Genomic DNA, 26,345 nt, shown 5'->3' on the forward strand with positions numbered 1-26,345 from the left:
GATTCACAGCAGCAAGCTTCTCTTGGTCATTCCTTAGCAGAAACAAGAAGGAGCAATACATGTCTTCTCTCAGCCAGAGGACCGTGTCCATCAGCACAAGCAGAGATATCCCAAGTGACATTCCTGCCCTGATTTGAGCAGCTCAAAAGTGTCAGGAGGAACCCTCAGCCCCACCCCAAGCTGGACCTGTGACCACAGCAAAAGAAGACACTGCTCTTCCACTCCAATCAGTGCCTCACTCGTAATATTTTATTTGTTTTGTTGACTTTTATTGAGAATGAAAAAATAATTTAAAGCAATTATCTGTACAGGGGGGCAGGGGGGTGGTTAGCTGGGTAGAGGATCTGTGACCCCCCCCAGACAGGCCAGGGAGGGCTCAAGGGGGTGATTTACAGCTGCCCAAAACCACGACAATGCCGCCGAGGAGGAGCGGAGGGCCAAGGACATCTCTGGAGCTCTCACAGGCTCAGAGCACAGGGGCAGGAGGCTCTGCAGGGGCACAGGGGGCCAGGCTCTGGCCAGACAGACCCTCAAGTGACCTGCAGGGGTGTCTCCAGCATCTCCATGAGGAAGGTGTCGATGGGGGTGTCTCCAATCAGCTTGAAGAAGAAGAGGTGCTCCAGGCACTTCAGCCCGATGGAGCGCAGTGCCGGCAGGCGCAGGAGCAGCTTGGCAAACCTGGGAAAGAGCAGAGTCAGAGGCACAAGGGAGGCACTGCCTGCCCTCTCCCACCCATTTCCAAGCCCGCACCAGCCCAGATTCTCCCCAAAAAAATGCTTTGGGGCATTCTCAGACTTAGATTCCCTTAAGCTTTCAATATAAGCATTTGTCGCCTCGTGTGGTGGGAATATGTACCTTTCCAAACCAGAATGTGGCATTTTTAAAACTTAAACAAAAAAGAAGATACATCCAGATTTGAACATCTTAACATGACCCATATCTCCATGGTACCATTTAAATCCATGTTCAAAAACTCCCCAGGCTATCAGAGTGTGTGCAGCCCCTCAGCTGCCAGCCACTGCCTCTGGTTTGGAGGCACATCTGGGAAGGGGGTGCAGCTGGCAGCCTGTTCCCCCCGCCCAGAGCCCACTGGCAGTGTCTGTGGTGACAGCCAGAGCCCACTGGCAGTGTCTGTGGTGACAGCCAGAGCAAAAACCAGCAGAAGATTCCGCAGGCACCGACCCAGCTGCCGGCGCTTCAAGAGCTCGGCCAGCAGAGGGTAGGATTGGATTAGAAAGCAACAAAATTCCAGCTCCACAGCACCCTCAAGGCTGGGGATTCGGGCACTGTGGTTCAGGCAGAGCCAGCACAGCCAGGATCCTCTCTGCAGGGTGGGAATCACGCTGCCCTGCCGGGGGCACTCACCGCCCTGGCTGCTCGGGGTACTTCTGCTTCGTGTAGGCTTCCAGCGTGGCATAGACCTTCTCCCGCAGAGATTCCACTTCTGAGGGGCTGGACAAACCCTTGGCATCTGGTCAGGGGAGGAAATACAGCTGGGGAAAAGGTCTCTGCAGAGGGGGTCTTTGCACTGTGTGCACTGGCAGGAGAGGAATGGGACAAATCTTGGCTGCTGGGAGCCGTCCCTGCCCATTGCAGCAGGGGTGGAATGATGTGGTCCTTGAGGAACCTTCCAACCCAAAGCATGAAATCTGTCTGCAGCCCTGATGCTCATCATCACAGTGACCTGCTTGGAGTGCTTCTCACCTGGGACTGTCCCCAGCCTCGGGCTTACCTGGGTTAAACAGGACAATGGCTCGCAGGCACCCCAGCTCCGACTTATCCATCTGCATGTCTTTCATTTTGGACACCAGCTCTGTCAAAACCCTGCATGTGGGGGACATGGGTGAGCAGACAGTCAGAGACCAGCTTCTCCACTGAAAATAGGCACTGGGAATACCCTCAATTCTTCTCTGCAGGAAGAGAGGCATCTTTGAGGCACAGCCATGCCCCACACTGCTGTTCCACAAGTGCATCAGCAACATCCTGAGCATCAAATTTGCTCCTGTTCTCACTTTGTTCAGCACACAGCACTCCCAGTTTGCACTCACTCAAGGAAAACCACATGGGTTTTCTCCACTTTTTACTGTGTGGTGCAAAACATGGGCACTGTCCTTACGTGTGCCAGGTGTGAAGGAGTGGTGAGGCAGTGTCCTGCCAGGCAGGGAGCAGGCACGGCAGGGACAATATGCATGCACTTGTTACACAAGCAAGTTAGGGTTTGAGGCTTTGCCATCTAAAGCTCTTGGTGAGCAATATTAGGCCTAGATACAGCCACAGCAAACTCTCTAGACAGAAGCATTCCTCCCCCTGCACACCCAACCCAACATCTGCTCCTATAGCTGCAAATCCCTTCCCACTGTGCTTTCACCCCGTTCTTGTTTTTTTAAGTCAGTCAAACATCCCCTGCTCATTCCAAGCCACTTCTGCCCCAAACCACACAGGCTTTGCTCCAGTTCCCCTTAAGGACACGTTTCCCACTCAGAGGGGAAGGCAGAGCCAGCCTGGCCAGCCCTGCTGGGGGGTGGCAGCCACGTACCTGTCAAAGATGGAGCCCACGCCGGCGCTGTGGGCGCTGCTGCGGTGCACGTGCAGGCCCGTGGCCAGCAGGATCCCATCCTGCACCGACACAGAGCGGTGGGAGAAGGAGGCAATGAGCAGCTCATTCCAGCCTGCAAGCACAGGAGGGCAGGACACGTCAGGCAGTCTGGCCAAAAAGCAGTTCCAGACAGAGCAGCAGAGCTGGTTTCTCCCTGCTGGCTTTGGACTGAACTCAGGGGAGAGTTGGCACCCCAGGTACCAGTGCATCCCTTGCAAGAGGTGGGAAATCCCTTGGAAATATCTGGGAAATGCTCTCAGGCACATGGTGTGACACTTGGGGTTGTTCTGGGCAGGGACAGGAGTTGGACTTTGATGATTCTTGCAGGTTCTTACCAGCTCAGGATATTCTATGATTCAGTGACCCTGACTAGCAGCAAGCAAGGAGCCGAAACTGGCTCAAAGGGAAAACAATTAAAATTACAAAAAAGAAAAGGGGAAACATATTCTGTGTTTTCTTCCTAAAAAAACACATTCCTAGCAACTCCAATCTCTTTACAAACAACAGATTCTACACCCCATCCACACCCTCTGCCAACCTCTCATCGTGTCTCAGAATGGGACACGGAGGAATGGATTGGCTCAGGATTGCACATTCACCACCCAGCCTGGCTGGCTCTCACAGAGCCCAGAGAAGGGACAGGGGCAGCAGGGACAGCAGGGACAGCACAGGTGGGGGACATTACCTGCCCGGAGGAGAATGACTTGGTCTTCCAGCGTCAGGTCGGAGAAGTGGGGGATGCGCTTGGCCCACTCGACCAGAGTGAAGAGCTGCTTGTCAGCAGCGTGGCAGATGTTGGTGACAGGGTCATTTGTCTACCAGAGAGGGGTACCAAAAGGAAAAGAGCAGAGGAAAAGAGGAGAATTCATCAGTGGAAAGTCTTTGATAATCGCAATTGAGTTAACGATACTCAATGCCACAAGTACAACATCCAAACTGCCAATAATCTCAGGTGGGTGCTGCTGGGGAGAGCAGGAATTTGTTACCACTGTCCTCTCTGCAGCCAGCCAAGTCAGCTTGATGCCTTGGAGTGGCCACCTAGAACAGAGGCTAGACCAGATTAAGAGGGTAAAAAAAGGTATTTATTGAAGGTCTTCAATAGGCACTTCTTGGGCAGTCAAAAGAGGGGCTACACCCAAGATGGACAACGCTAAGTTTTTCAGATAATTATAAGTTTGGTCCATTTCCATTTCAAGGGTTAATCCTCCAATTACAGCTTCAGGTAATGAAGTCATATTCCCCCAGTTTGCTCCCCCCAATTCACTTTTGTTTATACTTTTTGGGGCCTGAGGCTGTAGGGTGTCCTTGAGCTTCAGGCCCAGAGGGATTGTTTTGTCTGACCAAAATGTGAAGACAGCAGCTGACACTCTATATGGAGTTTAGAGTTATACACTAAAGCAGTACAAGATTTGAAAAATATAACAACGAAATGCCTTAGGGCATCAAGCTGGTTGCTAGACTTTTCTGTTTGCTTGTTACCATTTGCAAAGCAAGTCCCTCATGGCTGGCTCCAGTCCTGCTCCCCAGGGCATATCCAAAAGCCAGGGAGCAGCCCCTGAACAGGCATGAGCACCAGTTCCATCCAAACCAGCAAAACCACAGCAGTAAACCTGCTGTGTTCAGCTCCACCCCAGCCAGGGGCAGACAAGAAGTTGTTCAGGGCTATGCACGTGTGAAAGCCAGCACAGGGCTCAGGCTCTCCAGCATCTATTTCAGTGAGGAGATTCCTCATTGAAACTAAAAGAGACTGGGAAAAAAAATGCTTGGAAAATAACATATAGTTGTCATTCAGAGTATCTCTAAAGAGAAACTGTTGGTGATTTTTAGGTGCTGTGGAGCAAAACCCCCTTGCACAATGCTTGTTCACATGGTGCTTGTCTGTTCAAATCCCAGCTCCAATCTCTGGCTGCAGGTGCTGCCAGGGGCTCTTACCGAGCTCTCTGTGCCCATGTCACTGTAGGCCTCTGTTTTGGGCTCCACTGCCAGCTCAGCTTCCAGGATCCTCTCCACGGGCATGTCCTCACTGCCACTGCTCGTGGACTCGGCCTCGGTCTCGCTGCGCTCCCTGCTCCTCTGCCTCTCCTCCTGCACAGCTGTGGGACACAAGCACGGCTCTCTGCAGCCACAGCAACGCTCATCTGCTCACAGGGGGTCCCCACAGGTGGGATGGAAACCCCCTCAAGCAGGAGGCAACAGAAAATAATACCATTCACATTCTCTTAAAAAATTCCTCCACCCAGGGTTTCTCTCCTGGGAAGCTTAAAGGCAGCGAGAGAAGCCTCAGAGAAAAAGAAAACAATTCCTATTTCATTTGCTTCTCCTGTGTTTTGCTCATGTGGAATGTGTTTGGAGACTGTTTACCCACAGGTGATTGTTCCATTGGATTCTGCTGTGAGTTGTTTTCACTCTTTGGCCAACTGGGGCCAAGCTGTGTCAGGACTCTGGAAAGAGTCACAAGTTTTCATTATAATCTTTTTAGCATTCTGTAAGTATCATTTCTGTATTCTTTAATATAATATAGTATAATAAAGTAATAAATTAGCCTTCTGAGAACATGGAGTCAGATTCATCATTTTCTCCTCTCCTCAGTAGACCTGCATTTTACAATAAATGGGTATTTCAGATGTACACCCATTAAAATGGCTGCTCCCACACCAAGAACTCTGAGGTTGCTGCAGACCAGTAGCTTCCAAATTTGACCAAAGTTGTGATTTCCGAAGTGTGAAGCTCCAGAACAGAGGGAAGAGGAGCTGATGCCTCCAGGTGGCAGTCTGGACTTGGCTGTCACTGAGCGCTGGAGGAGGCAGCACTCACAGCACTCCTGCACTCACAGACAGGTTTTTGTGCTCTCAGCATGCTTCCAACAATCCCAGAATGCTTTAAACAATCCCACAGCAGCCAGAGCATCCAGCAGCAGGGCTAGACAGTCCCAAAACCCCAGCTGGATTCACACTTGCTGCTTGTCTCATTCCTGAGCAAAATCCTACCCAGCCTGGCCCAGCCCTGGCATCACCTCTCCCTCCACCACCTCTCTTCCTGATCCTCCCCACTAGAAAGTTCCCTCTACATCAGCACCCCAACACCTTCACTCCCTTCTCCCCTCTGTATATTTTCTAAAGAAGGCACAGAACATGAGATTCTCTCCAAAGCTCAGTTTCTAATTCCCAGGACGTGTGTAAGACAGGTCAGTATAGGACCTGTGTATCTTGTGTGCAACAAAAGTCCTGGTACACTTTTTGGTTGTTTTTTTGTTTGTTTTTTTTTTTTTTTTTTTTTTAAGAAATCCCAAAGGGAAATACAACAATCCTGCTTAAGAAGTGACCAGCAGGCATTATATTTGTTCAGTTCACTGCTGGGGTGAAATGGTAGCACCCAAGGAGATGGATCAAGGTGGGCATCCAGCCTGTTGCTTGTGAGGGAGGGCAACAGAGGACACAAGTATATGCCAGCCTGCTGGAGGGGGGGGAATATTTGTGCAGAAAAAGCCATGCAAGTGTTTCTGAAGTCACCAAAATCTTACTGTAAGAAAGAACATGGCAAGGAAACACCAGTCCCATCACTCAGCCCCTGAACTCAAGCTGCACTCTGTCCCCAGTTTCTGCAGCTCCCAGTGATTGCTGCAGCCAAACTCTCACAGGATCCACCAGGTTCCTGGGGTTTAAATTTTCACTCTCTGCAAAAGGAAGTTGTGCTAACACCCTGGTCCTCTGAACCACTTTGCACCTGGCTGGAAGAGGGAGCTATGCCTGGGATTAAGTTTTTGATTCCAGCCTGGCATTGTGCAGTCCCCTGCTGCCCTGTGAGTTTGAGGCAGCACAGCTTTGGTGATGCTGCAGGACGAGAATCAGCTCATGCCCAGTGTTACAGCTGCTTCCCTGGGCAGCTCTGTTACTTTATCTTACAAAAAACGAGCTTAAATGCTGTGTTGGTTGTCACTTCCTGACGTTGCATCTGTTAGGATAATTTGGGAGACAATCCAGCTCAGCAGGTGAATGGAAATGACAGAGGGGAAATGACAGAGAACTATAGAATGAGAGATAGAAATAAATCATTCACCCTTATCGTCCAGTACAAGAATTAGGTGGTGACAAATGAAGTCAGCAAATCAAAAACAAAAAAATGGGAGCTGCTCTTCACAAAAGAGACAAGAAGGCTGCAGGACCCCTCACTGCTAGGTCCCAGCAGAAGTTTACAGGTTTCCAAGGGGTCCAAGCCACTAAGAATCACTCACTAGAGGCAAGGTTGGGTCAGGATCAGTTAAAAGCTTCGATACTCACCCATGTGTGTGATTAGGTGAGAAGAAAAATACACTGTAACAGCTTCCCCATCAGTCTCTTCCCTTATTAGCCCTTATTAGGAAAAAAGCCTTCACAGAAGGAAGAATTTTTTGCACCCTGTCCAACATGGGAACAGGCTGCTCACGGAGGTGGCAGAGTCACCATCCCAGAGGTATCTAAAGGACAGGCATATGTGGCACTTAGGGACAGGGTTCACTGGTGGAATCTGCATTGCTGGGCCAATGGTTCCACTTGATCTTAGAACTCTTTTCCAACCAAAACCACGATTCCCATTTCCTTTACGTAATGAGGTCCCAAACCCCCTGATGAATGCACCAGCCTTGGGGGGCCACCAAGAGGCTGATTTATCCTAATGAATGGAGGAAAATATCTCCAATCCCATTGCTCCCAGCAGCCCTACCTTCCCTCTTCATCCCCATGGCGAGGCACTTCTGGTAGCGGCAGTACTGGCAGCGGTTGCGCTGGCGCTTGTCGATCAGGCAGTCCTTGTTATCCCGGCAGGTGTAGATCAGATCCTTCCTGATGGTCCTCTTGAAGAAGCCTTTGCAGCCCTCACAGCTGTACACCCCATAGTGCTTCCCTGGGGAGGCAAGGGAATGGCTGGCCAGGCAGGTTTTTGCCTTTCCTTCCAGCATGGAGGAGCTCAAAGCAAATCCAAAGGTGGGAAAACTGCAGGGTATCACCTTGAACTGGCTTCAAGTCTTAGCAGCAGCAGTCAAACCACAGGACCACTGTTTTTCCTGGGATAAGGAGGGGCTGCATGCCAGTGGAGTGATGTGGAGCATCTGAGGTGCACAACAGCCACAGGCAGCAAATGGGGTGCACTGATATGGAGAGGGCTTGCAAGGCTCACTGGGGTATGATAGAAAACCCAGGCACAGGCAGAGCCCAGCTGACACAAAGCACAGGGAGATGGGAACACAGAGATGGGGAGAGCTTGCAGGGCTCACTGGGATATGACAGAAAACCCAGGCACAGGCAGAGCCCAGCTGACACAAAGCACAGGGAGATGGGAACACAGAGATGGGGAGAGCTTGCAGGGCTCACTGGGATATGACAGAAAACCCAGGCACAGGCAGAGCCCAGCTGACACAAAGCACAGGGAGATGGGAACACAGAGATGGGGAAGGCTTGTAAGGCTCACTGGGATATGATAGAAAACCCAGGCACAGGCAGAGCCCAGCTGACACAAAGCACAGGGAGATGGGAACACAGAGATGGGGAAGGCTTGTAAGGCTCACTGGGATATGATAGAAAACCCAGGCACAGGCAGAGCCCAGCTGACACAAAGCACAGGGAGATGGGAACCAAGAGATGTAGAGGGCTTGCAGGGCTCACTGGGGTACCAGAGAAAACCCAGGCACAGGCAGAGCCCAGCTGACACAAAGCACAGGGAGATGGGAATCAAGAGATGGGGAGGGCTTGCAGGGCTCACTGGGGTACAACAGAAAACCCAGGCACAGGCAGAGCCCAGCTGACACAAAGCACAGGGAGATGGGAACACAGAGATGGGGAGAGCTTGCAGGGCTCACTGGGGTACAACAGAAAACCCAGGCACAGCCAGAGCCCAGCTGACACAAAGCACAGGGAGATGGGAACACAGAGATTTTGGTAGATTTACCTTTGACAAACAGGGACAGAAGGTAAAATGAGGTTACACACACGAGGGAGAAGAGCACAGTGTTTAGGTTTGGTCACTTTTGGGCACAAATCTGCAACACAGCCAGCCAGACCCAGCCATGAGCTTGCCATGCCAGTGTGGCCCCAACAGCCTCCACACTGCTCAGTGCTGCACAGTCTCAGAGCACCAAGAGAGTTCTCACTGCACAAAGCCTTCCCCAAGAGAGAAAGCCTCCTACCTGAGGACCTGTCCCCACAGATGGCACAGATGTGTTTGGCTAGGGATCCTGGACTCGTGGATGGATAATTCATGTTCCCCATCCCCGGGAGACCCGGCAAGGGTTTGACATCCTCCGAGCTGCTGACATTGTTGAGGACATTGAGCTGCAGAAGCCACAAGACAGGTTAGAGGGGAGAGACTCACATCTCAGTGAAACCATCCCCAAACGGAGCTGACCCTTCCCTTGCTGCTCCTGCCAGGCTTGTCCCCCAGGCTTACCCCCATGGGGCTGCCCTGGGCAGACAGACAGACATCCTCTGCTGAATCCAGCAGGAGAGGCTTAAGCAGGCACTAAAGCAGACACTGCCTGATGCTGTAATCAAAGCCAGGACTAAGCAGAGCTGGAAAAGGGCAGGCACTACCCTCAGCTGCTCAGTTACAGCCTCCAAGCCATGAGGCTGGTGGGATCCTGGCTGCTTCATTAGAGGATGCTGATTGTTGGCTGCTGGCAGCCACAAACACTAACAGATTAGTAAAGCAGAGCTCTGCAGACAGGTGATTTGTTACAATCAAACCTGCACTGCTGCATGGCTAGGGAAGCTGTAATGGTGTTTAAGAACAGAAAAAAACAAATAAAAATTAGTGGGTTAGCTTCCCTGACTCACAATATCTGCATATGCACATGAGCACATGGCCATTTGGTGCCTCTCTGGCACTTAGGTTCCCAAACACCATCACAGGTGGTAGATTTGGTATTACCAGATTATTTTAAAAAAAGAAACAAAAAAAAAAAAAAAAGGGGGGGGATCAGGCTGAGCATCGAAAAATCAGCAGCTGTGAGATGCAGGCAAAGGATGCAGAGCCCCCAGCTGAGATCCCCAGGAGCTGCTCCTGGCTGCTGAAGTTAAAGGTTACAAACCCACATTGATTAGAGACCAAAGCCTGACGTTGCCCAGGGCTTCCTTTTATTGCTGTTTGCTTTGGAGCCACGTCAGGCAGGGCAGGGAGGGTTAAGGGCCATCGAGCACGTCCTGTCAAAAGCTGTCTGGGCAGAACAATCTCTCTCCAAGCCCACCATCCACCACCAAATCACCTTCCCCACTGCTGTGGGCTGAGGGCTGGGGATGGTTGTTCCATCCCTGGGTTTGTTTGGAACAGTTGTGCCAATTTATCAGCTCAAAGAAGGCAGAAGCAAGGACAGAAAACAAGAATTTGGATGAAGACCCAGCTCGAGCCTTCATTGCAATCTCTGTAACATTTAAAACAGTGGATTCCATGCATGTTGCTGAAATTTCTCCATTTGCTCCAAGAAACTGCACATTTCCAAAAAAAAAAAAAAAAAAGTGGTAATTTCCACAGAAAATTTTGGTAAAGAACAAAGGTTCATCCCATTGGAATTTTTTGATGGGTCATTAGAAAAATAAAAAAGATTAAGCCTGTTCTCATCTTCCCTCACCGCTATCCCTTCATTTTCAAGCTTCAAATGTTTTAATAACACAGAAAATAAAAATTATCCAGCAAAAATCAGGAGCCAAGTGGTTTTGCTCCAGTAGGACATATAAGTGTATTGGGAAAAATTGCCCAGAGGAACAGAGGTTTGATCTCCCCAGCAGAGACTCAAACCAAGCACTGGCAACTGTAAATCCTTATGCTTCAAAATCCAGGCCAAGGAAAGGAGAAATGAACCCCTTCCTCCCCACAAGTGTCCATCATCTTGGCAAAACGCTGAGCCAGGAGAAACTTTTTATGGTTTAAAATGTTACTCAGAACTCAGGCACCACCTTTTCTTCCTCCCTGCCTGCACTTTGAAAGAATAAAAGGGAGAGAGGGTACAGGGGAGGGGGACACACAGGGCAGTTTTATCCATCAGTGTCCTTAGAGCTTGACTCTTGCAGGTGAAGTGCAATCATGGATGATATCTGGGACAACTGCTTGAACCCAAATCCATTAGCTGCCTCCCTGCTGAATCCCCAGGGCCCAGCCGTCTCCTTGCATTAGAGGCAACACAAATGGAACCTTCTCCTCGGATCTGGGAGCTTGGCACAGGGCCCAGGCTGGGGAAACCACTTCCCAGAGCATCCCCAGTCCCAGAGGAAAGGCTTCCAACCAGCCAGTGCTGCCACAATTTCCCGTCCAGCCCTTCTGTCCTTGATGTCAGGGGCACAAATACCATCAGATCCACGGGGAACAGCGGGGTGCTGCAAGGGGATGAGGGATCCTCCAGCATTCCCACTGCTGACAGCTGGGGCCCACACAGGAGTTGAGGATGCTGGGGAAAGGTAAGCCAAACATCATCCTCTTTCAGAGCTCTTCAGGGGCCTCCCCATGCTATTTTTTTCCCAGCCTTTCAGGCACTAAGAAGAGCTTCAGGCATTCCAAGGAGTAGCAGCATGGTACGGTAAGAGAGGGCTTGGGGACCATCTCCTTGCTTTTTCCTCAGCAGGAGCCACCAAGGCTTCTGAGCACTTCCCACCTTGAGGTCCCACTAACAAAACTCAAAATCTTGCTCCTAAGAGGCAGAATTTTCACTTAGATCAGGACACCCAGAACATTTCAGCTCTCTGTCGAGATGCCACAGTGCCACCAGAAATGCAGGAGGCAGTTCCAGGCTTTTGGAGCAGCATGTCTCCATCCCACAGAGCCACCCTGGGATGGCTCTGGGGAGGCTCCAGCCCAAACACCTGTCTGCAAGGGAAACCTCAGCACCCACGTGAGCACAGGCAGCAAGGATGGGAGTGCTCAATTTTGCTTCAGGCCAGCTTGAGGTGCAGCACAGTAGGTGGCTGGCATTTAGCATTAACATTTGTCTCTCCCTAGAAAGTCTGTCTCCTTTCCAGATAAACAAATGAAGCAGATATGCTTCTGCAGGAGGAAGGGCAATGTTTCACACACTGCAGCCCTTGGCTATCCTGTTCCCATGTACAGTAATTACACACTGCAGCAGAGGGGAACTGGACTGCCCCCACAGCGAGAACAAAGCTGGAAATTAGCTCTATTTCTTCATCCTATGTGGGAACCCAGGACATTGCTCTGGCTGCACTGGGCGATTCCAGACCCTGGCAGGGGGCTCAGAGACCTTGGCACAGAGTCACAAACACCTGTGCCTTTGATTTTAGCCCATGGAAACAATTACCAACCTTGTGTGAGGAGTTACAAGCCACAAGGGTTTGAGTAGAATGATAGCGAATTTGTCACAGGGTGAAAAAGTAGAATTTTGGGGGTTTAGAATGGGGGTTCAAGAGGCAAGATGGAGGAATCTGGGCATGTCCTGTCCTTCTTGTCCTCCATCTTCTGCTGTGATGGTGACACTTCTGGATTGGTTTAGAGTAGAGACAGACTGTCTAACATAGGTGATAGGTATTGGAAATTTATAAAAAAGGACACATAGTTCTCAGTATAAAAAGTTAACACCACCCCAAGGGCAGGGACTGTGCCACAACCCGACCTGCTGGACAGAGCTCAGCAGGTCAGAGACAGAATGGAACAGATAAGAGAAAAATAAACAACCTTGAGAAGCAGAACCAAGGAATCTCGACTTCTTCAGTGGTGGGGCTGGGAAAAAAGGACTTTCTAATACCTTGGAGATCATCTCAACCACAGAAATCTGAGAATCCTGTAGGGTATTTTAAAACTGGTGTGCTCTGCGTGTTTGTGCAAGGCTGATTAATGCAGATTCACATGCCAGAAAATACCCTTTTCAGCTGAGCTCTGAGTGGCCGCACTCCCCACCAGCCAACCCTCTCCCTCAACTTCTGGGACTTCACCCATGCTGAACACAAAGAGACCATCCCATCCCCACCTGTGGGCTGGCGTGTGCCACGAAGTTGACGCCGGGGGCGGAGGACAGAGCGACGGGGTGCGAGCCCAGCGAGGAGGCGATGACCCTGTAGGGCGAGCCCAGGGCGCTCATGGGCGCCGGCAGCGCCCGCGCCGCGCTCCCGGCGGGCTCCAGGAAGCCGGGGGGCCCCTCCACCACCGGGCTCCCCGAGGACAGCCCCGAGGACAGGCTCGCCGACGGGGAGCTGGCGTGCACCGGGGAATCTGCAGGGAGAAACGGAGAGACGGAGTGGGATGGAGAACCCTGGGGGTTGTCACCGTCGTGTTTTCTGGGGAAATCCCTTCTCCTGGGAAGCTGAGGAGCCTCGGAGAAAAAAGGAAAGCAATAATTATCTGGTTTGCTTCTCCTGCGTTTTGCTGCTCTGGAATGTGCTTGGAGATTGCGTGTCCAACAACATTGGTTTCATGTGAATTGTTTTGACTTAATGACCAATCACAGGCCAGCTGTGTCAGGACTCTGGAAGAGGTCACGAGTTTTTCTTTATTATCTTCTAGCCTTCTGTAAGTATTCTTTCTCTATCCTTTAGTATAGCATTCTTTACTATAATAGAGATCATAAAATAATAAATTATCCTTAACATGGAGTCAGATTAATCACTTCCTTCCTGCCACGGGGGACCCCGAAAATACCACAGGTTGTGTCAGCTTAAAAGGCCAGCCCAGCCTCAAAACCAAGCAGCAAACCACGCTGTAAAGAGAGAAGAACAAAATGTTGGTTATAATACAGGAAAATGAGTTATATACTGTTGGAATGCTGGTTACTGAGAATTTGAGACTTTCTGTGCAGACCTCCCAAGAAAACACTGCATTTAACCTGAGACCATAGAGAAGACTTCCAAAATTAAATGGTAAAACTAAGATTTATGAGTGTGTAGTTTGAATAGAAGTGTGTAATATCACATAGTAGAAGACTTAGAGTTTAAAGTTTTAGAATATAGAAATATATATATAAAATTTATACATATATATTTTATATAGAATATATAAAACAAGACAGAAGTTTTAGAGCAAAAACTAGTCCTTCTCCTTCATGAATTTGAGCAGTATTGTATAATATTAATATATAATATTAATATAATATATAATATATAATATATAATATATAATATATAATATATAATATATAATATATAATATATAATATATAATATATAATATATAATATATTATATATTATATATAATATATAACATAACATATAATAGATAATATGTAATATAATATAATATAATATATATAATATATATAATATATAATATATAATATATAGTATATAATATATAATATATAATATATAATATATAATATTATTTTTATATATAGTATATATATTAAATTAAAAGTCCACATTGCAAGTCACAGGTAATTAAGTTATTGAGTTAAAAGTAAAAATAATTTAAGTGTCTTTTCTTAATTAGACAGTTTATTCTTAAAAGGCCTTGTAAAGAAAGAAATACAACTCCATTTTTAGCTTGTTAGAGTGAAGTGCTGTAAAACTCACAGTTTGTGAGATTGTAATATAAATAAGAACTAATAAAAATGTAAGTCTAAACAAGAAATACCATCTCACACATTTAATCCCAACCTTGGCAGAAGAAAGAAACTAAAGAATCCACACTACACAGCAACAAACGTTATTTGGAGATAATGCTTAATAACAAAATATTCCTTTTCCACTTTGGTGCCTCAGCAGACTTGGAGGAAGGCAGCACTGCCTGCCTGCCTCAGGCTGATTTTCAGTTTGCTCTGAACTCTTCCTTGAGGTCCCATTTCTTCTGTCCAAGCCAACTCTAGGGACAGCACACTTCTGAAACCCTGACATCCTCACCAGCCAGCCTGGAAACTCTGAATGCTCCACAAGCCTTATGATGAAGCACCTCTGCTCCCTGAGGTGGCTCTGGCCTTGTGCTCCCATGGCTCAGTTTTCCCCCTCCCCACTCACTGTGTCTCCACTGTGCCTTTTCCCACGTTCACTCCCAAAGCTGGGTGCCAGCACCTTCCACAGCAGCTGGAGCAACCCAGGAATGCCTCATGACACGCTTGCAGCGCAAGTTTCAGGACAAGGCAGCCCCAAAACAATTTGTCCTTTATTTTTCCTCATTTGTACAAATCAGAGCAGAGACTCTGGCCACGCAGATGTGCCAGGGCACTCTCACAGCTACAAGGACAGGGGTTTTCCTCCCTCCACACTAAAAAGAGCTGCAGTGCACATCACCAAGCTGAGCCACATGAGATCAGTCTGCCCCTGAACCCTGCTGAGGAAGAGGTGGTGTAAAAAACAATATAACCCTGATCACTGCCACTTCAGGGCAGACTCTGAGGCTGAACAGCTCAGCCAAGGCCTAAATACTGTCTTCTGTAGGACCAGTCTCAAATATTCAGGCATCAAATGCCCACGAGTCCCAATGGGTCATGCATTTAGGTTCATATTAAGGATTTCCATGACCTTTTCTCCCTCCCTTAGAATTTACCAGCCCTAGTTAGCATTAGCTGTCATTAACATTTCTGTGAACCATTATTCCTCCGTTGGTTTTTCAACACAGGAGATGATTCCCTGGAGTAGCAAGGCAAAGATGTCGTGTGGGAAGGTCACACAGCTGCTTTTTCACGGCTGGCACAGAGGATACATTCTCCCGTTGCATTTGCAAGTAAGGCAGCGCTTGGGTGTTTTGTTTGTTTGTGGTTTTTTTTTTCCCTCCTTTTAACATTACTGCAAAGTTATTTACGTGACAGTGTTTGTTATTCTACCTGAAGTAACAATCAAATCTGATTCAAAGGGAAGACGCACAATAAAGACGGGAAAAGGTCAGCTTGCTGAATAACATTAAAGACATTTGTCAGAGTCAAGGAGGACTCCATCCGCCGTTATCAACCCGCTTCAGACTTAATTCTACTGAGGGAGGGGGAGAAAAGGTCTTTGTCAATTCTTGCTTTGGCTTTCTGGATCAATTCTCCCGGTGGGAAAGCGATGTGCAGCAGGAGGCAGCCGGCTCAATGACAACAGCAGAGGGCTCAGAGGCAGCGAGGCGCTCTGGAGGCAGGAGCAGGGCTCTGCCTGCTGCCACAGAGCCACCCCACATCCCCCTGCCACCACCAGGGAGACACACAGCCTGCTTTCTGCTAGCAGACAGCAACATCCCTGCCTTGGAATGGATCCCAAGTGCTCCAGTCCTTCATCCCAGGGACAGAGCGCCTTCAGCACTGGGCAGAAGCTGTGCTCTTTGTCTGGAGCCTCCCTTACCTCAGCTCACACAGGCACCTCAGATGTTTCTTGGGGCTTCAAAGGACCATCCTGGCCATTATCAGCTTCAGAGAAAAGCAAATGCATTTTTCATCACCTGTGGTACCACAACACGCAGTCCTCCCCAGCATCTGCAGCACAGACCTAGAAAGAATTTGCTTTTACGCCTCTTTAAATAACTAGGTAAACAACATTGCCTCTGAGGATTCCTCAGCTTGGAAAATAAGTCATTGCAGGGGATACTGGGCAGAGATCTATCACACCAGGAGAGCTGAGCAGCAGAATGATTCTTCATCCTCTTCCATTAACACAGAAAAGGGCATATTTTGAAAGTATCATGCAGAAGATTTAAACCAATAAGGAAAGACACCCAGGAGAGTTAACTGTTTGCTTTTATGCCAGACCTTTCAGGAGTGCTGTCATTGCTGAGATTCTCCATTAGAGAGGCTCCAGGTTGCACAAGGACCCAGAGCAAGGCTTTCCCACCAGGAGGCTGCTGGTCAGTGCAAGCCCCATGGTGACAAGAGGCAAATTTTTCAGAGCTGTGCCCAGGGGGATCCCCTAGACCCCAGGATGGGATCAAAGCTCAAAGCCAGGAAACCTGGAGGGTTTTACCCTGTTACACCTCTGTTATCCCAGCAAAGAGATACCAAAGAGGAACTGTGAATGCACAAAGGAGTGTTTGCAGGTGGAGATGGATGGATAAATGAAAATACCCACTGGAGAGCACAGAGGTGTAAAGCCAGGCTTTGCCAGGGCCTGATGACACAAACCAGAGTTGACGTGCTTGTTCCTACAGTGCCTGGCTACGCTGTCCTGCCAAGGCTCTGACAAACCCCTTGGTCAAATCCACAGTGTGAAATTTCCATTTACCAAACAACAACTTTATCCATCTGTTACAAATTCAAATAAACCCCCCATCTAGAAAAGCACAACAATGATGACAAAAAGCCCACAAACAACAAAAAATTTTGACTTCCAGTCCCTTTCTGGAATAAGTCTGCTAAGTAATCCCCCACAGGAGCAGAAATGCATTCTCCTGCAGCTGGGGAAAATCCTCCTCTCAGCTTCTCATTTTCAGGCTAGAGTGCTCAGAGAGGGATATAAGAAATGAGTGTTAGCAGACTATCAGCTTGTGAGAGGAGCAATTTTCATGGCTGAAAGGTGTGCAGGAAGAGGCAAGCCAAAGCATCCTTGACCCTGGGGTTAATTATTCGCTCAGCTGAACACACTCAAACTTGTTTCAGTTCAAAGAAGCCAGGGAGGTTTGGACTGTGCAAAGAGCCAAGTTTTGAAAGAAAATAATTAAATTAAATGACTTGCAAGAAAATACTGATGTTCTGTGTCCCACATCTCCCAGCAGAACCCAGAAAGGTCTTGGGTTCACTGGGATGGAATGGCTTTACTGCAGGTATTTTCTCTCATCATCTGGGAGATGGACAAATGGCAGTGGAACAGGGCTAGGTGTTGGGGAAGATGAAACAGGGAAGCTTTATAAATATGACTGCCTGGCAAAAGATTTTGAGAATATAGAAACTAGAAGTGAGATTGAAATGAAAGCAAGCTTTGATACCTCAGTTACTGAACAACTGGAAAACAATGGTGTGGCTGGGTGAAGGTAATCCCCTTTTGATGGAACAACACTCTCTGCTTGCAGACAGCTCCAAGGGTCAGAGCAGACCCTGCCAGCTTGGCAGAAGGGGCCCAAAGAGGAGTTTTTAGGGTTTAAAATGTAACACAGGATGGTAATGTAATGATTCTTATAGGCTGTATGGAAATGCTGTATATTGTACTAGATGGGTTAGTGAGAATCAGAATATTCAGCACAGAAGAAGATTTATTGTATTGTAACAGGAACTTCACTCTCTTACTCTTTTGCTCTGTCTCATCCTCTTTACCATGCTCTTGCCTTCTCTCTCTTTACCTCTGTCTTTACTTCTCTCAGATCAGCTCTGAGCTGTGTTTGGCAGCTCCCAGCAGGGCCCTGCACCCAGGCCCTTTGCAATAAACCACAAGTTCCAAGCCCTGGCTGCAGAGATCTCTGCTCTCCATCCATCCCGACCATCCTGCCCCTGTCACTCCTAGAGCTGGGGAGGAGCTGCAGTGCAGCAGGGAAGCAGCTGTGGGATGGAGCAGGGTGGGCTGGGGAGACAGGAGCCAGTGCTGCAGCCAGCCCCAGCCAGCCACCCCCGCTGCACAGGGCACAGGTGACATTTACCCAGGCCTGCAGTGTCCATCAGGTAATGCAAGGTGACAGCAGGGACGGGGACGCCCCGAGCACAGGGCACCAACCACGCCGGCCATGTCCCCACACAGCTGGGGAAGGCCAGCTGGGACCTGCACTGAGCACCAGGGCTGGCTGCTGCTGTCCAACACCCACCCTGCACTCACCATTGGCTTATTTCTGATCCACCAGTGGGGCTGTTTGTCCTTCTGCCGTGCCTGGACAGGTACGTCACCGTCACATTTTCTGAAAAATCCCTTGGCCCAGGACTTTCTCCTGGGAAGCTGAGAAGCCTCAGAGAAAAAGGAAAACAAATTCTTATCTCATTTGCTTCTCCTGTGTTGTGCTCAGATGTGGAATGTGTTTGGAGATTGTTTCATTGGTTTCATGTGAATTGTTTTGACTTGTTGGTGAATTACGGTCAAGCTGTGTCAAGCCACGAGCTTTCATTATTATCTATTTAGCCTTCTGTAAGTATCCTTTCTGTATTCTTTAGTATAGTTTAGTAAAGTATTTTTTTCTATAATATAAAGTTAGTGTGGTACTAAACTATAGTTTAGTGTTTTTTTCTATAATATAGTATCATAAAATAATAAATTAGCCTTCTGAGAACATGGAGTCAGATTCATCATTCCTTCCTGCCACAGCGCACCCTGCTAATACAATACAGGGAGTTTCCTGTCCAAGTTCAGGGCAGCTCGATTTTGTATTTATTTCTCTCCTGGAGGAGCAGGGGAAGGGAGGACAGGCGGATTGTGTGGGTTTTCCAGTATCTCTGCTGCAAACATGCACTGCCCAGAGAAGCCAGCGCTTCCATCAGCTCTCCACAAGCTGCCTTAAACAGAAGCACACACTCCAGCCTTCTCTTTGAAGGGGGCAAAGCTTAAGAAAGAAGAATTTGGTTCTGGGTGCTTCAAAGTGGCTCTGCAAATTACAGCATTGTTTGTGGCAGGGAGCAGCTGAAGTACACACGCAGAAATACAGTGTCCATACTGTTGCTTTAGAATAAGGATAATATCCAATGCCAGCTTAAGTATCCCTGCTGACATTAGGAAAAATAATGAAGAAAGACCCCAAGAAACACTCAGTTCTCTGCATTTTGAAATTACTGCCCTTGAGGACATAAGCAACAGCATTACCCTCACCCACCAGCTACTGAAGCTGAGCAAGCACACAAAGCTCTGATACTCCACTCCAACTGTGCTTCATCTTCACTTCAGCAAAATCCTACTCCAGGGATAGGAAACTTGCATGAATGGCCTCATAAATCAGGAGTAGAACACCATCTACACCACAGCAGATGTGGAGGTGTCCAACACATGCACCTGCAGAGCACGAAAGCTCCAGGTCCACCACACCAACCCTAAACAGCCAGGTCTGGGCTAGCACAGTGAAAGTGAAACAAGGTGAGCTTGCTAAAGGCACTTTGGATGCACCTCTGTGCTCCAAGCATTTCCCAGGGGAAGCTGAGGAAGGTGTGGAAACAAAGACAAGTGACCCCAAATATCTCAGTGAAGGCAGTAGGAAGAGAAGGAACCAGGCTGCAACCAATAAAACTGCCTTGATTTTCACACAAATAATGGCAGCAAACATCAGCTTCAGCGGTTACACCTGAGCAGAAAGAAGAATCAAAATGCAGAGGCCAAAAACATCCAAGCACTGCACACACTGTCTGTTTAACCACCACAGGCTGCAGGCTTGTTTTGGACAATGTCCCTTCAAGTCTAACACCCAGCAAAGCCTTGAGAGAAATATCCATGTTCAGCACTGAGGTCTGACCTCATCTAAGGCCTAAAACAGTCCTTGAAGATGCCTGGCAAGTCTAGAGATGATGGTACTCTCAACATTCACAGTTTCCTTTTTAATATCAGAGAGAATCAAAAGCTGAAACTCATCACACAATGAAAAACACTTATGCTCCCAAGGCTTCAGAGAAAAGGCTGACAAACATTTAAAGATGTGAGCTGCCCTGCCTGACACATGACTTTGCAGATATTTCATCCTCTGCAGATCAGAAAGCACTGAGAAGTGGGCAGAGAAGGGCTGATTTCAGGAGAGGAGCACGAGTGTGCGTGGGAGGTGCAGCCTGGCAAACAGCTCGTCCTTGGGGACGACCTTGAAAGGGAAATACCTGAGAGAAACACTCCTGAAAGTGGCTGCAGTGATGGCAGCAGGATACCCACCATAACTGGAATCCAGCAAAGTTCTGCTGCTGTGACTGCAGAAGTTGTTTTTTGTTTAACACACAGAGGATGAACCAAAAAACTCTTCCCTTTCTGGGGATATTTTTAACCATCCAAGCAGATTCCCACAGACAGTACAAATATCCCACAGAAAGGTTAGTGGGTTTGCCTTGCTTTTAAGGTCCAGTGACCTCTGTGTTTCCATCTTTCCTGCTCAACTCCATGCCAATAAATAATGCAGCCTTCCCTGAGCACTAAAAACGAGGAGGAAAACTCTCAGGAGCTGTAGTGGCACATATGGGAGCAGGGGTTTCTCCAACATTGGGACCTACATTGGGCAGCAGAAAGTTTCCCTCAGCCCTCCAGGTGGTGGGAAGAGCTGCTTCCTCTCTTCTCTGCTAATGCCTCCCTTGCAACAGGGGCCATCCAAAACCTGGCCACAAAAAGCTGTTTGTCCTGTCCAAACGTCCTTGGACTTACTAAGCTATTGACCCACTGTCCAATTTCAGCCCAATCAGGCCAAGACCTCAAAATAGCATCTGCTGCTGAGCCTGCACCAGGCAAAGACTCCTTTAGCAACTACACATCAAGTAATTAAAACAGAGCTGCAAGCCAAATTTACTCACCCTAACAAGGTGTCACATCTCCCTGGTGGCCACAGTAACACACAAGAGTTGGATAAAGCTCCTTGTCTCCAAAAAAAAACAAAAGGAAAAAGTCGTGGAATTTGAGGCCTGAAGGGTTTTTACAATTATCGTTTGATCAGAATTCCCACTTGGCCAGCAGCCACTAGGAAAAAACACGTACAAATTCCTATAGTTTTGTTTGAATTTGTGGAGAAGCTACAAGTCCCCAGGAGAATGGATCCCACTGACTGCAGGAATTGTGGTTGCCCCAGGCAACTGAAGGCAGGCGTCTCCTGCTTGAAAAGAAAAATTTTCACAAAATTTAAAATCTCATTTTCTTAAAATTTCATTTTCTTAGATACCAGAGTTGCCCGGTCACTAAGGGCTCTTTTCCATCCTCACATCCACAATTACAGGAACGGACACAGCAAGCCATGACATCCAGGGGAAAAATCATCCTGCAGGCCACAAAACCTGGGACAATCACATGTGAAAAAGGTGCCAGGCAGGCAGGCAGCAGAGCCAGCCCAGCACAATGTGGGTTTTCCTCTCCCTATCCCCTAAACGACCTGGCCTAACCCTGCTTTGCTTGGGAGAGCTGACAAGATTGCAGCCGGAGGTGGTGTGGCCACAGGCCAAGTTACATGAGTAGCAATAAAAGAGACTTTGTGGAGGAGCCAAGTTAGTTCTTGTCCCCAACCAACGGTGCCAGAGAGTGCCCAGAGAGAGAGGACAGCCAGCACAGCATCTTTCCTTGCCCTGGGAGCTGGGCTTGGGGTGAGATGCATCCTTCTGGAAAATAAAACCACATTTTTAAGCCCTTTCTTTGCTCCTGTAGCCCAGCACATCTCCTGCTTTAGATATCTAAGGGTGACTCATCTGAACATTTTCCCTGCTACTCTACAAACTCATCTGTGACACCTTGGAGTCTGACTGTCCTTTTCTCATCACAAATCATGTGCTTATCACCAGCTTGTGGATGTATTTCTCAGACAAATTTGGTGGTGCTATCCAGATGTTTAAGATCAAACTGAGTGTTGCACACCCCATCAAAAACATGCACCTTATTTCTACCCTGAATGCAGATAAAATTAAGGTAAAGCAGATGCAACAGCCACCTGAAAGCAAAGAAAAAGACAGCAAGTTGATGCATTTTTTTTGCCATTATGCTGAAATTGAAGCCCAGAATTTCAGAGCTAAAGGAAATCTGAATGCAAGAAGAACAGCAGAACCTGCATCACCTTAACTTTGCCCTCCAGCAACGCCGTGCAATGAATGCTACAAGCTGACAGCTTAGTGTGGACCCTGATGTTCCAGGAAGAGTTTCATGGCTTTTCCAAGGGTGGGGGAGCAGTAAACACCAGGAACACATGGTGGGCCTGATGGAGATGCAGGCTGCCTGGTGGTGAGGACGCAAGGCAGTGGAAGATCCCTTCCACCCGTGGTCACCACCACCTCTCCTCCTCCTCCTCCAAAGCCTGGCTGCCCTCTCACACAGCCCTAAAGCTGTTTGCCCAAAACAGGCTCTGCTTCCTCAGCCAGCCAGAATTCCCCTCAAAGGAGAGGGAGCTGCCACAGGGACATGGAAGCCCCTCTGGCTTTTTGGGGAGAACGGCCAGGAGTGGCAAACTCCATCCAGGGGGCACAGGACAGGACAGAGAGACTGTTTTAAAGCATCCCAAACAAAACTTGGCCAATGCTTTTACATCTCTGCCAGGCATTCACACACAGAAAATACCTCTGTTTCTCATACCAAGCTGGAAGCAGGTTAAAACCACAGTTTAACATATTAAAAGGAAGTTAAACTCCCAATATACTGAGATAGAGAAGTCCCTTCGCCTTTATTGGTGGAAAAGAAATCCCTCTGCTCCTATTACCGATTTCCTCTCCTAGAAATCTCCCAAAGGCTCTGCTGAGTGTTGTGACCCTTGTCCCTACAGGGATCTCTGCCTGGTTCCTATGAAGATCAGCTTGACTGTCACTTTTCCTTTGGTTCGTTGCAAGTTTGTAACAGAAATAAATTCAACACAAATAACACTTTCATTGTTTTGTTCTTATTTGTAATAGAAATAAATCAAACACAAATAACACTTTCATTGTTTCCTTCTTATTGCAGCAGTAGGAGAGAGTTCAGCTTGTCTTTGCTGGGTCCTTAAAACCACCAGTGAGCAACAGATTCTCCCAACGAGAATCTGCAGAAACAGCCTAAAAAGGTATTTTGAAAAGTCAAGCTCTTGTGAAACTCGAGGATAACTTGATGCAATACTTTCCTGGAGTTGGCGAATTACCAGAGGTGAGCATCTGGTGAAAAGGGGAGGGGGGAAAAACCCCACACATAGTGGGAACATCCCATGTGCAACGTGATGTCTGCAGGAACTGCTTCTCCAGCAGAGAAATACCAGGCTGATTTACACAGCATGGGGGCCTCCAGAGAGAATCCTGGAGGTACTTCCCCACCTTAAAGGGCTGGGAACGACTTAAGGAAAGACTTTGCACACACACATGCACTTTGTTCCATCAGTACTTCCAGCAGTCCATAGGTGGGTGCTCCCAGCCCCTCGCAGCCGAGCACTCCAACCCACAGCTCCTCAAAACCCATTCCCCCTGTGTCAGGGCAAGGGGTATAACCTCAGATAAAACATAAAGAGTATTCCCAAAGAGCATTTCCCGAGAGGAGCCGCGGTTCCTGCGGCCAGGGCTCGCTCTCGGTGGGCACAGGGGTGTCACAGCCTCCCTTGGCTCATCTGACACAGCTCCACACGACGATGGTGGGATCTGTGTCACAAGGGCAGGAGACAGCCCCGCAAGGCAAGGAATTTTTCTCGGGAGGTGTTTTATGTTTGCAAAGTAATTTTTTCCTCCCCTCAACAAGTTAATGAAAATGAAATGGGAAAGATGCTTACTCGGTTTGACGCTGTTCTTACAATGGAGAGATTCAAGCCAGCACACACAGACACAAACACGCATCTCCCGAGCGATCCGCTGAACTTCAAAGCGCAGCCTGCAGAATTTCAGGCAGCCTGGCGTGGCCGTGCAGAAGTTCACAGCACATAAAACCACAGGACAGCTTCGATCACAAGCACACGGGCACTGCAGGTTACAGCCACATCCCAGCTAGGTTAAATTCCTAGCTGGGAATTTAAATTTTTAAATTCCCTTTACGTTTTTTAATTCCCTTTACACCCCCCCCCCCCGCCGCCACCGTGGGACCAGTTCCTCCCCCTAACCCCGTCAACGCAAGTAAAACACTTACTGCCAAAGCCCGCAGGAAACTTAATGAAGTGAGGATAATTCCCATACATGTTTAATCTTCAGTTCATCGCTCGCCTTTCCCGACACGAGTGCCTCCTCTAAACTTCAGAGCCGTCCGGAGCGCAGCCGGGGCCGGGGCATGGCTCTGAGGGGGCTCTCGGAGGGTGCCGGGGCAGCTTCTCCCCGCCGCGGGCCCATGCTCGCCTCACGCCGGCCGCGGCCAGGCCCGGGCCGCGCCAGCCCCGCGCTCCCCCGCGCTGCCCCGCTCCTCCTCAGCGCCCGCTGCCCTGCTCGGCTGCCTCGGCTCCCCGCGAATTCCCGGCGCTCCGGGCACGCAGCATAATCGCCCGGCGGAGACGCCAATCAATGCACGGCGGCTCCGCTATGGATCGGGAATCGGGAGCAGGGGGAGAGGTTAAGTTGTTCAGGGGAGGAGCGTCGTGGGGAAGGAGGGGGTGATGTGCTGCTCCACCAGTGTTGGTTCCAGCAGCTCCGGCCATGTGGAGCTGCACATCCACCCCGCATCCCACAGCAGATCCTGCCTCAGCTGTGCTGCCGGAATCACTCACGGCACGGCCCCGGGGCTGCAGCCACCCCTGGGAAATGCAAGGCTGAGGAACAGCGGGACCTTGCTGGGGCTAGCGGAGCTGGCGGCTCAGCTCCCATCCCCAGCCCCACCCAAAAAGGAGCACAAAAGACACGCAAACCGCACCAAAAGCCTCATTAACCGGTCGCTAAGCTGTGAGGGGTGAGAGGAGGTGGGACACAGGACAGAGCTCGGGGGGCTCAATCCATGAGTGTCAATCCCAGCAACCACAAGGATTCCTAACCGGTGGCAAAGTTTGCTGTTTCAGGACAACACTGGCTTTGCCTGCACTGCTGGCCTTTAACAGCCGCGCTGGGGATCCTTGTCAGGAGCAGGGAGCAAAAGCCTGGCATCAGGCAGGGATACCTCAATACTGACTGCATGCACTCAGGAAAGTTCACAGCAGAGCTTCAGACAGCCCCCAGACCCACATCCACAACTTCATCTAATGCCCAGCCCTCCCAGCAATGAAGTTGTGCAGGAAATGTGCAGGAATAAGCAGGAACAAGCAGCCAGCTGCCAGCCAGGGCAGAGCCACATGTGGTCCCCAGCACTGTCCCCTCCAGTGCCCTGTGCTCCGGGTCAGGAGCAGCCCCATTCCCTGACTGGCAAACCCCAGCCCAGCTCCTGCAGCTCTGGGGAGAGACAAGGACACAGCACAGCCCACTGGTTCTGGGCTCTGATCTGGGAAGCCCCAAATGAAGCCTCCTCCAAAGGAATGGAGGAGGGAGCAATTTTGCTGGAGGCCTGCATTAATATGTGTGCTGGAGGAGAAGGTGGCTTGCAGACCTGGCATTGCCACCAGCCACACGGCAGAGAAAGGGGCTAGCAAGGGGCTTTGCCTTCCCATGGGGAGCATGGCATGCAAGCAGCAAGACAAAAAGAGGGAAGATCAGATTAGGATGTTTGGCATCCTGCAGGAGCCTTCTGGCACTTGGCTCCCTCCAGGTCACCCCAGGACCCATTTTGCCCCTTGGCACAAAGCGTGCTGGAAGGGGAGGGGATGGAGTCTGCCAGCTCAGAGGTGCTCAGAGCACCCAGCAGCAGCTCAGGCAGATGCTGACTGAGGTGCAGTCAGCCCTGACGTATCAGTCTGAAGGAGAAGGAAAGGTTGCCCTTGTTAGCTCTGTTTCTTCCTTTGCTCTCAGACATTGCCACATCCATTTATCTCTAGCTAGAACTTAGGCAAGGGAAAAGGTTTTTCCTCTCCCTTATGTTAACAGCCTTTATTTTTCAAAGGTGATTTTATTTCCTCCAATTGCTGCTCTGCATCTGCGTGTGAGGGCTTGGTGATGTGCAGTACTGGGAGGACACCATGGCGTGGATGCACAGCTCTTTATGGGCAGCAGGTTCATCAGATCAGCTCCAGGGCTTAGAGTTTACCTGGGAGTGGGAACCTAACACTTGGGAGTGCATCTCCATAGAGCAGAACAAATGGATAACCTGCCTGCTGTCAGGAGCAAGGAGGTTTGCAGGCAGTAGTATCACCATTAGCTGTGGCCTAGGTTTACACACACCTTCTTTTTTTCCTCACAGTTAAAAAAACAAAAAAAAAAACAACCAAGAGATCAGTATTCAGAGTGGGTTCTACTTAGGTATCTACTGAGGCAAAAAAAGCCACCAAGCAACTGCAGTCTTGCGGGGGGAATACAAACAGCAGAG

General features: G+C 49.1%; 1 protein-coding gene across 1 annotated transcript; it reads right to left on the reverse strand.

Moving 5' to 3' along the window:
• Nucleotides 1–253: 253 nt before the first annotated feature.
• Nucleotides 254–24,275, reverse strand: RXRG (retinoid X receptor gamma). Its single transcript, XM_063165141.1, has 10 exons — nt 24,099–24,275; nt 12,534–12,775; nt 8,754–8,898; nt 7,295–7,474; nt 4,529–4,689; nt 3,282–3,411; nt 2,537–2,669; nt 1,733–1,824; nt 1,366–1,471; nt 254–678 (listed from the first exon to the last, which is right to left on the reverse strand). Exons 1-10 carry the CDS (start codon nt 24,145–24,147, stop codon nt 531–533), a joined length of 1,386 nt encoding a protein of 461 aa, XP_063021211.1. The 5' UTR covers nt 24,148–24,275; the 3' UTR covers nt 254–530.
• Nucleotides 24,276–26,345: the final 2,070 nt, after the last annotated feature.

Source organism: Melospiza melodia, chromosome 11 (assembly GCF_035770615.1).
Source record: "Melospiza melodia melodia isolate bMelMel2 chromosome 11, bMelMel2.pri, whole genome shotgun sequence".
NCBI classification, from domain to species: domain Eukaryota; kingdom Metazoa; phylum Chordata; class Aves; order Passeriformes; family Passerellidae; genus Melospiza; species Melospiza melodia.